The following is a 16,319-nucleotide window of genomic DNA, read 5'->3' as shown; positions in this document are numbered from 1 at the left end:
ATATATTACTAATAAAGAATACGCCATTAGCACACATCTGTATTGACTCAGTATTTAGATTTTTTGTACCTCTGAAAAGACAGTGTTAGAGAGAGTGACACTCATCTTTAGAATAAAAACTTGTAAAGAAACAGGGGTGGGTGAAGGTCTATCTGCAAGCATATGCATAAGAAAAATCAACTAATAGCCCTCAGATTGTTTGGCAGAAGGAGGGTAGGTCCTCAGGTGATCAGAAACCCAGTCTCCTCTCTTTTGCTTGGTTTTACAGTTGATAATAACCAATACCATTTCATAGTGACACTTGATATTTTGATATAATTTCCTTATGAATACTTTCAAAAAAACCTGCCAAATGTGGTAAAAAGCAGCCCAAATTTGAACTACCTGCCCAACCTGGCAACATTGGAACTGAGTTAGCAAAGACAGATGTTGTTTATGTAACATTTTCACAGAAATCCACTTGTAAAATAGTTCCGTTCCTTTGGCATCTGAACTTTTTTGTTAAGCAGCTGAAATGTAAAAGAAATATCCTTCCTGTCTTTGGTAAAGCAGATCTCATATGAGCCAAGTTAAGATGTTTCTTCTCTTTTCTCTAGTCTTTCCATTACACATCTCTAAGAGCAAAAACCAAAAAGAGAAGTAAAGGTAAGTATTAATTTGTATTATCTTGTTTGTTTTAATTAAAGTCATTACAGACATAGTATGTGACACTGTTTGTTAGCAGACGCTGCCTTTCTAGTCTGTCACCTTGAAACTGTCACAGTGGCAAGTCGATGGTTAAAGATAAGACTTGAATTATTACCAAAAGGACATCAGCTCTGACATCAGCTGGGTTTTATATATTTGGAAGTTCCAGATTTACTGTATTTTTAAAAATAGATAACACACACACGCACGCACGCACGCACGCACACACACACCTGTGACAGTGAGTGCTGCATTCCTGCTCCATTTTTGTCCTCTATTTGACTCACTGTAATTAATTATTTGCTTTTTTGGGTAGTCTTAATTTGTCACTGTCTCCAGTGTAATGTGCTCGGAATAATATGAAGGATTGAGTGTGTGCTAAAAATCCACTTTCAGAAGTGACACTTTAATTTTTTATTTTTTAATTTTTTTTGTCTCGTCCTTCTCCAGGTTCCCTAACCAGTGCCAGTCGGAGGAGAATCTCCTGTAAGGACCTGGGTCACGGTGACTGTGAGGGCTGGCTGTGGAAGAAGAAAGATGCTAAAGGCTATTTCACCCAAAAATGGAGGAAGTACTGGTTCATCCTCAAAGAATCCTGCCTCTACTGGTACACCAACCAAAATGTAAGCCACTACATTCAGAAATCTTGTTTCTCAGTTGTATTGTATGATTCTCAGAATATATGAATTGCTAAAGGTAATGCACAAAAGTAAGATATCAGTGTTTAAAATGAGAAAAAATAAAACTAATAGCAGTTTTGGAAAAAAAATGCAGTAAGATTTATTAGTGAGTGTTGGGGATGATGCTAAGCTACTACTACACCAAAATCAGCTCATTATCTGTGAATCTGACTGATTTAGTCATTTTTGTTTTCTTTAATGTTGGTTGGAAATGGCATCCATCTTTAGGCTGAATCTAAAATTTTGATTTGCATCCAATAATTCCTTTTTAAAGGAAAATTTGTACATTGTTCATGACATATTTTGCTAACAGGGATATACAAACACAAAGACTCTAAACAACTTTATGATATCTTGTCATTCCACTGTGTTCATTTATTTCTTGATTTGATCCTGAATGTATGAAACCATATTATTGAATATTTTTAAATTCAAACCTTAAAAGACTAAGGAACCACATAAAAAAAACAATAATCAAAAAAGAATAAAGCTAATTATCAACATGAAAGCCTACCAAAACGAACCTGAAAAATATAGATCTCAACAGATCTTGCATGATCATCTAGTGCAGTATGTTAAGAGTAATTTGGCTACAAGGAGGTTCTAAAGGATAGCTGGAGTGAGTCTAGACCAGTGTTTCCCAAAGTTGGGGTCGGGACCCAAAGTGGGGTCCCGAAACATCAAGGTGGGGTCCTGAAAAGATTTTCTGAATTAATTACATKTTTGCCTTAGWTGTTACAAAGGAGTGAGGTTAGTRTATTTAAAATGGATAAATGTAGTATAAAAATATTGTTACTATGCCCATGTTTTGTTGACCTGATACAAATGTTTATCATCCAAAAATAGCTGGGGGCACAGGTCTCTGCTACTGTTATTTTTTGGGTCAAAAGCTGAAAAGTTTGGGAACCACTTTGGTTCCTCAAGTTGGGCTTGGGACCCAATTATGGGTCATGAAGCACCTTGGATAATCACCAGAAATCAATTTAAAGGGCAATAAAATAATTGCTAATGTAATATTGTCCCTTTAATTATTACAAAAACACAAAAGTAAGAATAAAAAGTATTCACATTTGTGTACAACCTGTTTAGATTGTCAAAAAGCCTGTGTTTTTAGGGTTATTAACAAAGTTTGTGTACTCAGACCAGTAATATTTGGGGTCACAAGTTTTTGCCATGGATATTTTGTGGGGCAGAAGATAAAAAGTTTGGGAACCGCTGGTCTAGACCACATGTGATCTACTGCAGAATCTACGGGACTAAGCAGAATGAGTCTGGATTTACCATTACTGTACATTTTGACAACATAGAGAAAGAAAAGGACTGACAATGTAGGAATCATAAAAACTATTAATAATATTAATAAAATTACTTTTAATGTATTAGATTGTATATCAGCTATTTAATGTTTTTAAAAAAGGTCAAAAAGCTGTGTGTGTTATGGATGAGGATGACTGAACAGGACAGAATAGGCTGGTTCCAGTCTAGTGTTGTTCAAGTCTCATCTACCACATCAAATTTTAGCTTAAACTCTAAAAAAAAGGCAAGATGGATAGAAAAACTACTGGAGTTACTGTATGCAGCAGTGGTCCATGGGAATTATTTTGTTACCAGAAAGACAAGGCTGACTCCATCAGCACCCCTCCGCCCCCAGCAGTTAAAGAAAATATTAATGCAATCTATTAGGGATGACTCTCGCTACACTACCAAGCCAAATTTCAACTTCAGCATGTGACTTTAATATAATCATTTTTATTTTTGCTAATATCAATTAATCAATTAGCTTCGGTGGCCATGAATGAAGTTGACTGCAAAAGTTAATCAGATGTAGGTGATTACCATAGAGTTAAATAATACAGCTAGATGGAGTTCTGCAGTCCACTGATGGAAGCTATGATATCGTGGAGGAGCAAAGATGGCAACAGCTCACAGCTGACAAGACATATATTTATCAGCAAGCCCAACAATTATTTGTAATTTTTTTTACAATAAATACTATGATTGAATGTTAATTTCATTTAAAAATCTTGTACAACAGCTAGATGATACATAATGTATGGAAAATATATAGTTTATAACTAATGATCTAAACTAGATCAGAAGTCAGTCAGTCACTTGGACTTTCTAGGTAGTTGAATAATAATTACTTTAACTATTTGATGAATTTGCAAATAACTTTTTCAAAATATAAATTGCATGTTTGCATACTCTACTAGTCACAGCTAATTGCAGTGATCAGTGTATAATAAACACTTGAGCTTAAAAAGTACGTTTTCAGAATTCATGCGACAAGCATAAAATACTTTGGCTGTTGCTACAGTGGATCACAATATCAAATGACTAAGAAGTGGTGATTACTTTCAGAGAGTTCTATCAAGATCCATTCACATGTTCATAAGATATTTTGCTAACAAACAAGCACATACAGCCAATCATTTACTGTACTTTGTTGCCTGACTTTTGTTGCATAATTCAATAGTACAAGCGTAATTTATTAATATTTTTTATACTGCAAAACTTTGAAAATGTGAAAAATGATTCAACATAGTTAAAAGTGCTAACAGTAAATCTATTTAGACCCATAAATTATTTGCATTAGTTTGTAGAGGAGCCAGAGCTCTGCTGTTTTTTTCCTTGTTCTGTGCGTAGCTTGAACCCTATCTCTGCCAATGTAAACAACATATCTTGTTTTCATATGCTTGACTGGACTATTACTAACCCAGATAAAACTGGGGGATCAGTATGGCTGACATTTTGTTCTGCGTATTGATGATGTACTCTCCATCTGCCTCTGCCTGCAGGATGAGAAGGCTGAGGGCTTCATCAGCCTCCCCGAGTTCAGAATAGACCGCGCCATAGAGTGCAGGCGGAAATTGTGAGTCTCCATCACATGTCGCCAGAATTACTAATCACGCACATTTGCTCTCTCTCCCACACAACGTGAGCGCACGCACACACATGGGGCCTACCATGCAAACACAGAAACGCTAATCAGTCTCCCTGTCTGACTGCAGTGCCTTCAAAGCATGTCATCCCAAAATCAAGAGCTTCTTCTTCGCCACAGATTGTCTCGAGGAAATGAACAGGTGAGTGCTGCTGCGAGCCTGGTTATAAACAATCGTCTGACACTACAGCTGTCACGTGTCTTTGCGTGAGTGTTTTCGCCGTGAAAACCAAGTTTACACGAGGCAAATTCCCACCGAGACGATGCTATGCATGAATAAGGCATGATCCTGGTTCTCTGCTAATGAATGTAGGGTAATGTGTGTGTGAGTTGGTGTGGGTCATGTGTGTGCCTGTGTGAGAGGGAGATTGTAGTGATATTTGCAGAAGTGCTATCTGATGAGCTCTAATTATCCACACCTCTCCTGAACGACATGTGGAGATAATTAGAGGGGTAGTAATTAACCAGCCCTGTTTGACTGCTGTTCTGTGTTTGTTGGTTCACGTGTGGAAAGTGCGGCCGCACGCATTTACACACGCTCGATGTGTGAAAAAAGATGGGATGGAGGTGTAAAAGAGGGGTGTTGTTTCAGTGTCATCACGACTTTTTGAGGGGTTTACAGTAAAAGCAAAGCGAGAGTGGCCCTCCTGGGGTCAAAAACACCAGAGATGTTTCTGAATTCCTAACATGCCTGCTTCCATCTGAAGTTATTATTATGGAAATAAGCAGATGGGTCAGAACCCTTGCGGGTCACATTTTATTGCACTTCAACATTACATTTCAATGCGTAAAGTAAGCATCTATTTCTACATCTTTTCAGAAAGTGGTGGGAGAATACACCTTAAGACTTATAAATAGTTTTATTTGCATTTTATGTCATTGGATTTGAAATGAAAAAGTGCTTTTGTAATACAGTCTTAATGTCACAATTTTTCCTGAACAAAGAATAGCCAACAACTCTTGGTTAGGTTTAGGAAAGTCAACAAAATACTGGCCCATACCTATTAGCCACCTCACTAAGAGGCGTGTTTTGGTCTTTTAAAGTGCCTGTAACGTCAAATTTTTGTATTAAAGAGATCCAGGATTCGTTGTAACATTACTTTATTTGATAAACATTTATTTTAACTGTAAAATAAAGACTGTAAAAATACTGTAGGATGTTTAGTTTTGTAATTTTTTAAAAATATATTTTAACACAGATGGAGCCATTTTATTTACACGCAAAGCATTCTGGGTAAATGATGACGTGGATAGGTCCTCGGTGTGAGCGAGCTCTATCCACCCTGACCATTAATCTTGGACAATATCTGACGATCGACTCTTAAATGAAACTAGAAAGCGTTGACAGAGAGGAGAAGGTAGAAATGATTCAGTCTACAACTGAAAATGTGGATGAGGACAACAGAGCTGCTTCATGGAAGAAGAACCTCAGCTTAAGGCTGTGTCACACTACAAGATTTTAAAGCAGTCGGACGATTTTCAAAGACTGAGAGAGCCCACATGAGAATAAAAAAAATCATGGATATACCAGGTTTGGTCCTACGGTGTGTGGTGTACAGCCTCACGGCAAGAAGACAACACACCACACACGAAAAGATATTTCATTCATGAAGATTCAGATGTCAGAGGAAAAATGGTTAATGGACTGTACTTGTATAGCACCTTTCTACCCAACCAGGATACTCAAAGCGGTTCACACCAAACTGTGTCCTCATTTACCCATTCACAGAGCACTCTACTAGATCTCCTACAAAGCTAACATATACAATCATCGATGGAGACTAATCAGTGCCAATCACATTCATACACTGATGGGACACACATCAGAGGCATTAGGGGTGAAGTATCTTGCCCAAGGACACAACAACTGAGACAGCTGGACGGGGGATCAACTGGTGACCTTCCGGTTCCAGGACGACTCCCCTAACCACTCTGCCACAGCTGCCCCGAAAAATCTCACGTGACCTCCAGAGAGACATGAGCTCAGAGTAAATAAACAATGTTGATCGTTTGTGGACTATTTTTACCTGAGGAAAAACAGTTCCATAGGACTTTTAATATAATCCAGTGGACTTTCTGGTGAGTCATGACAGTTGTTTTTTTTTTTTGTCTCTTGTATTTTGGAATCCCCTTCGTGTTTATTTCACCTCGCTTTCTGATTGGCTACACGTCTCGTTCAACCGGCTGAGAGCTCGGGTGAACGCCACACATGCTGTGATATCGAGCGAAAAAATCAAACATGTTGAATATCCCCGATTTGAGGTCGGAGCGGTCCCGACATCCTACCGAGCCGACTATCACTCTTAACACGGCAGGAATATCTGCTATGATTATCTTTAGAGCCATCACGATAATCTGTACTTCCTTAAGATTGTCGGAATGGCAAAAGTCGGCATGATTATCTTTCCGTGTGACGCAGGCCTTAGCCTGTTAGACTTCGCGCTAGAGCCGACACTATATTGCCATATATTTATTAGCTCAGTGCTAGTGCGACAAACAAGCTAAACTGAGGTCCTCCATCCACATTTTCAGTTGCAGGCTGAGTCATTTTTACATTCCCCTCTCTGTCTCGTGGATGGAGGACCTCAGTGACGAGAAGAGAATGTGTAGCGCTGAGCTAATTCATAAATATGGTGATAGCGTTGTGGCTAACGCTAAAACTAACAGGCTAAGCTGAGGTTCTTCTTCCATGAAGCAGCTCTGTTGTACTAAGTCTGTCAACACTCTCTGGTTTCATTTAAAAGAGCCAATCGTCAGAAATTGTCCAAGATTAACCTTCAGGGTGGATATAGCTTGCTAGCAGCCTCACACCGAGGACCTATCCACCTTATCATTTACCCAGAATACTTTGAGTGTAAATAAAATGACCCCATCCATGTAATATATTTTTAAACTTTTAGTTTAAAATTATAAAACTAAACAACCTACAGTATTTTTACAGTCTTTATTTTACAGTTACAATATACAGTATGTTTATCAAATAAAGTCTAATGTTACAGCTAATCATGGATCCCTTTAAAATATGAATGCATTTTTATAAAGAGGACATTGATAAAAAATATTGCAAAAGAAATTTCATGTTGCTGAGATGAACAGTTGTTGAGATATTTGCCTGTGAAGTAACAGGAAGGGGAATGTCTGCATGTGAACAGAGTATTGCTACAACAGCCAACAGCACAGACTGTAGAGAAGAATCTGATGTTTCTTAATATTATTTTGAGTCACTATCAGAGAGAGATGAAGAAGAGTCAGAGTTCAAATAAATAAAGACCAGAGAGTTTTCTTTTTTTAAAGAGTACCCCTTTTGGTGTCACTTCCTGTTTCACTTTGGCTGAGCCAAGTTCAAAAGAAAATATAACAGTTATGGGACAAAATGGGTTAAATTGTGTGTATTATTTCAACTTCCTTAAATATAAAGATGTTTTCTTTGACTTTTTGTATTTGAAGAATATGCATGTCACAGGCACTCTAAGGTTTATGTTAAATAAGTTTATTAAAAATAGACCTCCTAAAGTATAGAAGACGCTTCCTTAAAGCAGTGTTTTTCATCATTTCTTGAGCCACAGAACATATACAGTATATATTTCATGCTTCAAAGTTCTGCAACCCAACACCAATCAAAAATATTTCCAAAATTACTCATTGTACACACATAGTAAAAACAGTCGGTCCAGATGCTGCAAACAATAGTGGTCCTTTGGTGGCCCAGATGGGGTTTACCTGAGGTGGTCCATGGTCCATGCATGCCATCTTAAAATTAGTGCCATTATTAACCGATTTGGCCCACATGTGGCTGACAGAACAGTTGCCATGCCAGCAATCAATCTTTAGTGCCAGCTTGATACCAGATCTGGCCCACATCTGTTTTACTCAGTGTGCAAACTGGGCTTTCTTCAATTAACCCAAGGCTGATTTCCTAGCAGCAACTGAAGAAAGGCAAAAATGGTTGAAACCAACTAGTTCATGGTTTTGTTTTAAAGAGATGGGTGTTTCATTTGAAAGTATTGTTTAAGCTTGTATGTGACCACGTTACTTTTGGAGAGCTTTTCCCCACACGTGAAGTATAATGGGTTCTGGCTGTTAAGAAATAAACCTAAAGAAAAGAGAAGTTTTGTTGTATTGCCTTAAGCTCACCTTGGGCTCTTCCGCTGGGTTAGAGTTTTGTCCAAGATCCAGTGAAGAGTCCGAAAAATTCTTCCTCAAATATTTATCCATCGCAGCTGTAGCTACGACTTGTCATCGCAATTTCTCCCACACGTCACGTGCATCCCTTCTGTCATAAACTAACAAGGTCATTATTGGGCCACCTACTGCCACCTGCTGACAAGGAACATGGCTTTAATTATACATTGCAGACACAAATGCTCAACAATGCCATTTTGTTTCCTTTGACCATTTTATTTAACCAGTGAAGTCATGGCCTGGCACCACTGTGTCATGGCACAATGATTGAAAATCACTGCCTTTAAAAGCTGTAATGAGTTTCTTGTTCGTTGCAGTAGAACAGGGCTTCTCTTGTTGCTTGTGACCTTGTTTCCAGCAATGCTGTTCAGTCCTGTAGTCAAGTGTCATTATCTTGCATGTTTTCGATGTTTCTTTGCTTTACCAACCTGTAAACCAATTGCAGTTAGCCTAACAGAGCTTAGCTCTTTATTAATGTTGATGTTTTTTACAAGGACAAGGAAGTCAGCGTGACAAAATTATTAAACTTTATTCATTTGAATTTACAGTTTTCTTTACATTGACGTTTTTTTACCATTCTCCTTTTTTGCTTTGCTAACTTTGCTGTTCTTGCCATTTATCTTGGTTTCTCTTTGTTTCCATGATTTAACACTTGCTCCCTGCAGGTGGATGAACCGACTGGGTTTAGCTGCCATCGGCTACACTCCAGATGATAAGGTGCCACGCCCCGATGAAGGTGCGATGCAGTGCCTTTTCTGAAAATTGTTCACTTAACCTATTACCTTTGGAAATCCACATGTTTGTTTGTGTTCGTCTTCATATCAGACTACTGGAGTGAGAGTGATCAAGATGAGGTCGATGGATCAATGACACTTAAGCAGGAAGGACCTTCATCTCTCTGTGATACTTACCATCGCACACCTTCGGTAAGTAAAACCTATTCATGACCCACAGTTTTCAGAGCTGCGTAGACCAAAGCTCTCAGCATCAATAAAACATCAGTGGTTCTGTTTGCAGCCAAGACCATTGCATTTCTGTGTTCTGCTGCCAGAACTTTTACCCTGTCTGATCTCAGATGATCTCAGCAACGCTGCCTTTTTAAAAACATTTTTACTCTTACTCTATGGATGTTCAGACATGTATATTCTGGTCTGGACAGCCCCATTACCATGATAACCCAAGTTAAACCATTCAGCAGCCATGTCAGCTGTTCTTGGAGTTACTCTTCTGCCATGTCATTTCTTTTCTTTTGCTCTCATATTTCAATGTATTTCTGTCCTTTACCCTCATGTCTGGCACGTCCCTTGTCCTGCCACACCTCAATTTGCTCGTCTTGCTGTTTTCTGTATGCCATCTCTGGCAACTTCACTCCCCCCCGCTCACTCTCATCTGTACCGATCCACACTGCCCATCACACATCTGGTGTCCCACTTAGGCCAACCTCCTCCACAGTTATGACCAGTTGCCTCGCTCAGTCAGCTCCATGAGCCTCATGCGTTCCACTCCATCCCCACTTCCTAAGAGTGCCTCTACCTCCCCCATCCCTCCACAGATGGTGTCTTCCACCTCCCCTCTCCCTCTCCAGGTGAACTCTTCCAGTCCTTTCCCGGAGTCCAAACACGGCCGACATTTCTCGAGCGAGTCCACGCACTCCCATTCGTCAGCAGAGGACCAACGTGGGGACGGCATGGGCATGGGGACAGGCAGCACCAGCACGCACTCGTCGGGCTGCCGATCCTCTCATCGCGAGCGCCGCTCCTGGCAGGACCTCATTGAGACCCCGCTGACCAGCGCCGGGCTGCACTTCCTCCAGACAGCGCCGGGCGACAGCGACTACGGTAGCCCAATGGGCGGCATGGCTGGAGAGATGGGGTTTTACGGAGGGCTGGGTAGGCAGGGGATATCCCCAGAAAGACGCTGGCAAGCTACGCTGCCCGTACGGAGACACCACGCGGCAGAGAGGGACAGGGAGCGGGACGGGCCCTTTCCCCTGGAGCGAGGCCCGTACACACACAGCCACACACACCGACGCTCCCACAAGCAGCGCAGCCAGAGTCTACCCAGAAACAGGGACCCAATGCCTGGAAAGTTCATCCATGCTTCGGCTCATATGGAGGAGAGGAGTGAAGACGAGGAGGCAGAGGGACAGGCAGATTTACTTGAGGCAGAAGATGGTAAGAAAATCCGATTGCCTGAAAATCACACTGTGTAAACACATTTTGCAATAAAATTGTATCATTAAGTAACAGAAATTCCTAGCTAAATGTAAGTGCATTACATTGTTATAACATATAAAACTGTACTGTCTTTAAAGTTTTACTATATGACAGAGTGTAATGGTACATGTATTCCAACCTAACTATCATTGGTACYAGGTCTGGTGTCAATGAATATGTTAGTCACAGATAGTTATCTTTCTCATCTAGAAGAGGAAAAACAGGTTCAGTCAAATTCAGGAACACAAAATTGTGCCCAGCATTCAACCAGCTGTTGGTAGGTAGACCCGTTTTTTATCGTTCCATCCACTTTGTGCAACACTTCAGTTCCATAACATTGTAGGAAAAATATGCATTGCTCAAAATGGTATGTCCGAATAAACTCAGCTGGATTTCTTCTTAAAACTTTATTTTCCAATCTTCTGACTCCAATCAGGTTCACAGAACAGCACTCAGCACACAGGCCTCAGTAAGACCGTGGGCTCATATCAAGAAACCCCAAACAAAACAGAGCAGCTCTGCTCTGAGCAGAGACTCTTAAACACACTGACAACTTCCTTTTACTATAATAATGAATTTAGCTCATGATGTATCTTTCTTCCTGGTTACACCCCAGGAGGTGTTACCTTTTACATCAGACGTCAGAAGGTAACTCATTTTTGTTTAGGCTAAGGAAAGAACACATGATTAGACACACACCAACTCTTATTCTGTTATGGCCTTAAAGCTGCAATGATCAGAAAGTAAAAAATACAATACTGAATCTAATGTTCAATTAATCAGTTACAAAATTTCCTTCAACATGATGTTTCTACCACCATGCTTGACCATTAGTCAGGCGTGTTTTCTCTGTAARGGTAGGTGGGATGATACCTGACCTAAAAAATAATTTGCCCACAAAGTAGTTCCTCCTTATAATAATGCAAATTCCTTATTTACTTAGCTTGCTGTGTTTTTTAACTATTTTGACCATTTTAAATGGAATTGAAAACATTTTTTATAGATTCATTGTCAGTTTTGAAAATTTTTACAGTAATGGGGCGGTACAGGTCAATGTCTTGCATTTGTGAGTGGATTTATCATATTTTTCATACTGTTGGCAATGATCTAAAGAGTTAGCTCTAAAGAGAGTCTCACTGGGTCATAAAATATTCTGTCCTGTGGACACATTCTGTTGGTTTTAACACAACAATATGATCACAACTAAAACTATAGGGCTCATGTGACCTCATCAAATTCAGGCATAGCTGCAGCAAAGCTCGCTGTGTCCACCAGAGGAAATATTCTGTTTAAAAATCAGTTCAGTTTTCAGTTTTAAAAATCAGGAGCAGACAGAGCTGACCCAAACAGAGCACAGAAAACCGAGGGCAGAGAGTAGATAAAAAGACAGGATATCTTTGCTAAGATGGAAGGATCTTATTTAGCCAGTTCTGTGACTTTAAATTGTGCGTGGCTGCAGTTGGTCAGTAGTCAAAGCGATGGTCTTGTAAATAAGACCACAGCCTTGGATTAGGGTTAAAACCACACTTTAGAGTAGATGAATATAGTATAATTATTTTACTTTTATATTTTTTTAGATTCAAATCAAAAAAACTTCTTTCCCACAATTAACTTTGTTAACCTGGAGTATTATTGCAGAATTATTACCTAAAATCAGGAAGTTGCAGACTTGTCTGTTCTATTTTACCCAGTAAAAATTTAAAATACTCTAGTTTCATGCGGAGGTGAGTGCTGGAGGTGTACATTTCTGATTTTATTCAGACAGTTTTCACGAGACACAACCTCGACCTGTTGGAGGGAACAAAGGCACCATCTTAGTGCTCAAATAACTAATAACTAATCTTTTTTCACAGCAATTGTATCGCAAATTGTAACATTCATATGGTTATTTATTCAGGAAGTAAATAACCACCATATTAATATATATGCTCAGGAACCACTTTGGTAGTAAGTAGTCTTCTTAGATTTAAAAGCCTCAGTTTGACTTCTCTCCACATACGGTATACACGTCACTGTGGCCAAATGGCTCAATCTAACTTGTCTGAACATTAACCCTTTTTCCAGAAGGCATTTGGTTTCTTCTGTGGTTGGCACCCTCTCAGTCCACAGTGATGTCAAACCTTTCAGTGGACACAAATGTTTAAGGTCATCATATGTATTTATTTTAACCTGGATGTATACTTTTGACCAGTGGATTAAAGAAAATYCATAACAAATTAAAACCTTATTCTTGTTTCTAAGAATCATTGAGGCCATTTGCTTTTTAACCATTTTGCACTGAAAGAAATAGTTGTATAGGTTCAAAATTACTGTAACATTCGTGTTAAGGATTAGTGCAAACCTACAACTGCAATCAACACGTTCAAGAAAACATGAATTCAGTTCTTCATGAATACCAAAGAGTTTCTCTGTATTAAGGGCACAGATCCAGGATGTCTCCCTATGAAGCAATAATCAGGAGCTTGCCTGGCTCCTTCCTGTTCATTTACAAGTTTGTTGTCCTGCAGCTGTGAAAGCACCTGGTTTAATGCTGGCTGATGAAAGATGTACAGAGAAATCAATTTTGGATTTTAGTCTCTTTTTTTACAAGATGATGGTACTTCAGCTTCAAATAAAAGTACAATTACATCATTGAGCAATAAGGAAGAGCTTTAGTTTTAGCAAAGTATTGGGTTAATTAAATGTAGATCAGTTTATAAAAAATGATGCACCGAATTAAAAACAGTTATTCATTTTGAAACTTACCCCATGATTAGAAGGAACCTGAACTCTGATGTCAATAAAGGACATGATTACAGGAACACATTTCTATAGCAGTGGTGTTATACTAATTCACTAAGGATGGGCAGTTTAGACAAAAACAATGTTGAATATTGACCCATTCCATTCTGTTTTCTCCCTGTTACTGTCCCTCTACCTCACCACTGCTCCAAACATGAGACAAAGTTCCAAATTGTTTATTTCATCCTTTACTCATGCARAGATAGTTATACCTTGTCGGGACACGAACAGGGCACTTGCCCTCCGTTTGCCCATCCGTCCATCTAGTTTAGCTTGAGCTGAATAACTCAAAAAATAAGTGAAGTATTGATTTCCATTTTGGTTTGTGGCTGCATCTAAAGGCCACTATCGAAAATTGGGTTGGGCAGAATATTTTACGCCCCAATGAGACTCTWTTGTAGCTTCCTGTTCTGATCACTGCAGACAAGCGATATTTTAAATCTACTGACCAACATGGTCAGTGACCTGCACCGTCCTTTACTTCCAGATAAGTAAAAAACTGAGAATGAATCATGATGAACTATTTTAAATTCCATTTAAAATTTTCAAAAAGTTGAAAAACACTCTGAACAAAACAATAAACAACATGCTAAGTACCGTAATCCATTTACATTATTAAGAGGAACTACTCTGTGGGGTAAATGATTAATTAAGAGGTTTTAGAAGGCCTTACTTTCAAAGATTAGCCTGAAAGACTTTCCTAGACATGCCYCTGTTCATTGAAGCAAGAAAAAAAACTATGTCTGTCTTATACACAGTGTAAAGGGCCCAGCATACTTCGTTCAAATTTGTAAAGTCTGCTCTAAATGACATGATGAAAATCGTGCCATTTTGTTCTCAGCCTTGTGTCACCAAGTCTTTCTTGGAACAAGTCTCTGGTCTAACATTCCACCCTCCTCAAAATACAAACATTGTTTAGTTTAATTACTGTTTAATTACTGTTTAGAAGTTTGTGGGCAAGTTTTTCTTTAATATTTAAAAGTTATCGGACAGCAGTGGTGGTAAATACTCCACTTCCATACGTCAGCTGTTGTACCTGCAAACATGGGTAGTTTTGAGGAGCAGATTGTCAGAGGCAGCCAGACAGTAAATCCATCTATGTGACTCTTCCATGACACTTAAAAAGATAGTCGATCGGTTAAAAACCACACACAGACTTTGTGCGTGGAGGAATCCGTCTGCCAAAAAGTGTGTTGCTCTGTGATAGATTTGTGGCCAAACAGCAAATATCGGAGTGAAGACTCCAGGGGAAATAAACTGGGGTGCACTGATATGAAAATTTCAGCCGATATYGATATCAGATAGAATTTTTGCTGTTATTTCTGATAACCGATATTTACCAATATTACACAAACACACAAATTATAATATACACACAAACAAACTTGGGTCTTTTTTTGATACTGTAAATAAATGACCAGACCTCTGACATGGCTCTCCACTTCAGTTATTCCTGGCTGCACAGCGTCAATATCACTATCATGATCAAAACCATTTCTCCTCCCAAAACAGAAACACAAATCTAAAAAGTTGGAAATCAGTATTGGACGTTAATATCGGCCCAGTTTTACATAATGGACCGAAACAGATATTCTAAAAAAATAACCAATATCTGCCGATACCAACATTAATGCCAATACATTGTGCATCCCTAAAATAAACCCGTGCTGTGATGTGTACAGCAGTGGGAGGGGTTTCCCAGGAGCTTTGTGCCGTGTGTCTCATTGGACTATGGAAGTTGTGTGTGAAAACGAACCTCCCATTACCATGTGACCACGCAACGACAGGTCAGCCGCTGATCGACCATGCTGGGCCTTCAACTCCTACCCGTTTGACTATCTTCCACGAAAAACATTGAGGTTTACGTGTATGTCCTGTTCATGTCCAGTCCAGAAAAACACTCACCTTGAAAACTACAAATATTCACATATAACACAACAACAAACTGTTTTACTGCAGAGAAAGCAGTGCTAATAAGCTGCTGCTTTATCATGTAGGGCCCTTGACTGCTTAATCAGACTCTACATGACTGGCAGTGAAGTTTATTCAGCCCAAGTCTTGCAGCTGATAATCCCTCTAACCCTTTAACACAGAGGCTTCAGGTACAGAGACGTGCTGCTGCTGTTTTGACCAGAGATATTCCATCACTGAGTAGTCTGACAATAACACTAAACCCACCAGAGATACTGTAATAGTTTCTGCTMTATATACAGGGTTGCACATAAAATTTTTGGTCTGGTTCTCAGGGGAGAACCTAGGGTTGTTGCTTGGTGCTCATATTTTCCTTCACTCATTTAACACATTTATGGTGTCAGGGCATCTAACGTCCCCCTGTTCTGTTTTATGACTCCTATCAGCTGCAACGTCTCAGGACATCATGCCAAATCAGTCCACTGAGTTTTTTATTTTATTCTTTTACTCTGCATAAATTTTGTAAACTACCTAAGTGTTCGAGGGGCTGGGTGTATGTCATATAAACGCCACAAACTGAACATTTCATGGTTAAATGTCTTTTAGACTAACATGTCCTTCAGATGGACAGCTCCTGTTTGGTCTTCTGGATCTTCAGCCTTGGTTCAACCAGCTTCCCACACTCTCCAGTCCAAGCAGCAAATATCTGTCTTTCACACAGAGCAAAATAACTTAAAACATACAAATGTTTTATTTGTTAGACTGATTTCTTTTTAAAAGACTATTTTATTCAAAAAGATAATACTATGTAGATGGTTTCAGCTCATGTAATTATTTATTCTTCGTATTTGATCATTTAATAAATTACATTTATCCCAGAAAAGCTGTATGGTCCTAAAAATGGTTATGGTCCTAAAAATG

The 16,319-nt window shown here is 39.1% G+C and overlaps 1 protein-coding gene across 1 annotated transcript in view; it reads left to right on the top strand.

Moving 5' to 3' along the window:
• The window catches only part of si:ch211-26b3.4 (connector enhancer of kinase suppressor of ras 2), a gene marked incomplete at its 5' end in the record, with an annotated part of 96,244 nt that overhangs the window by 75,648 nt on the left and 4,277 nt on the right, over positions 1–16,319 (top strand). Inside the window, 7 exon segments of the mRNA XM_014022074.1 lie at positions 597–645; positions 1,138–1,310; positions 4,166–4,239; positions 4,379–4,450; positions 9,156–9,226; positions 9,316–9,416; positions 10,043–10,664. Coding sequence (XP_013877528.1) covers positions 597–645; positions 1,138–1,310; positions 4,166–4,239; positions 4,379–4,450; positions 9,156–9,226; positions 9,316–9,416; positions 10,043–10,664 — 1,162 coding nt within the window.

Source organism: Austrofundulus limnaeus, unplaced genomic scaffold (genome assembly GCF_001266775.1).
Source record: "Austrofundulus limnaeus strain Quisiro unplaced genomic scaffold, Austrofundulus_limnaeus-1.0 Scaffold317, whole genome shotgun sequence".
Classification (NCBI taxonomy): Eukaryota; Metazoa; Chordata; class Actinopteri; order Cyprinodontiformes; family Rivulidae; genus Austrofundulus; species Austrofundulus limnaeus.
This window is presented reverse-complemented; position numbering and strand designations above follow the sequence as displayed.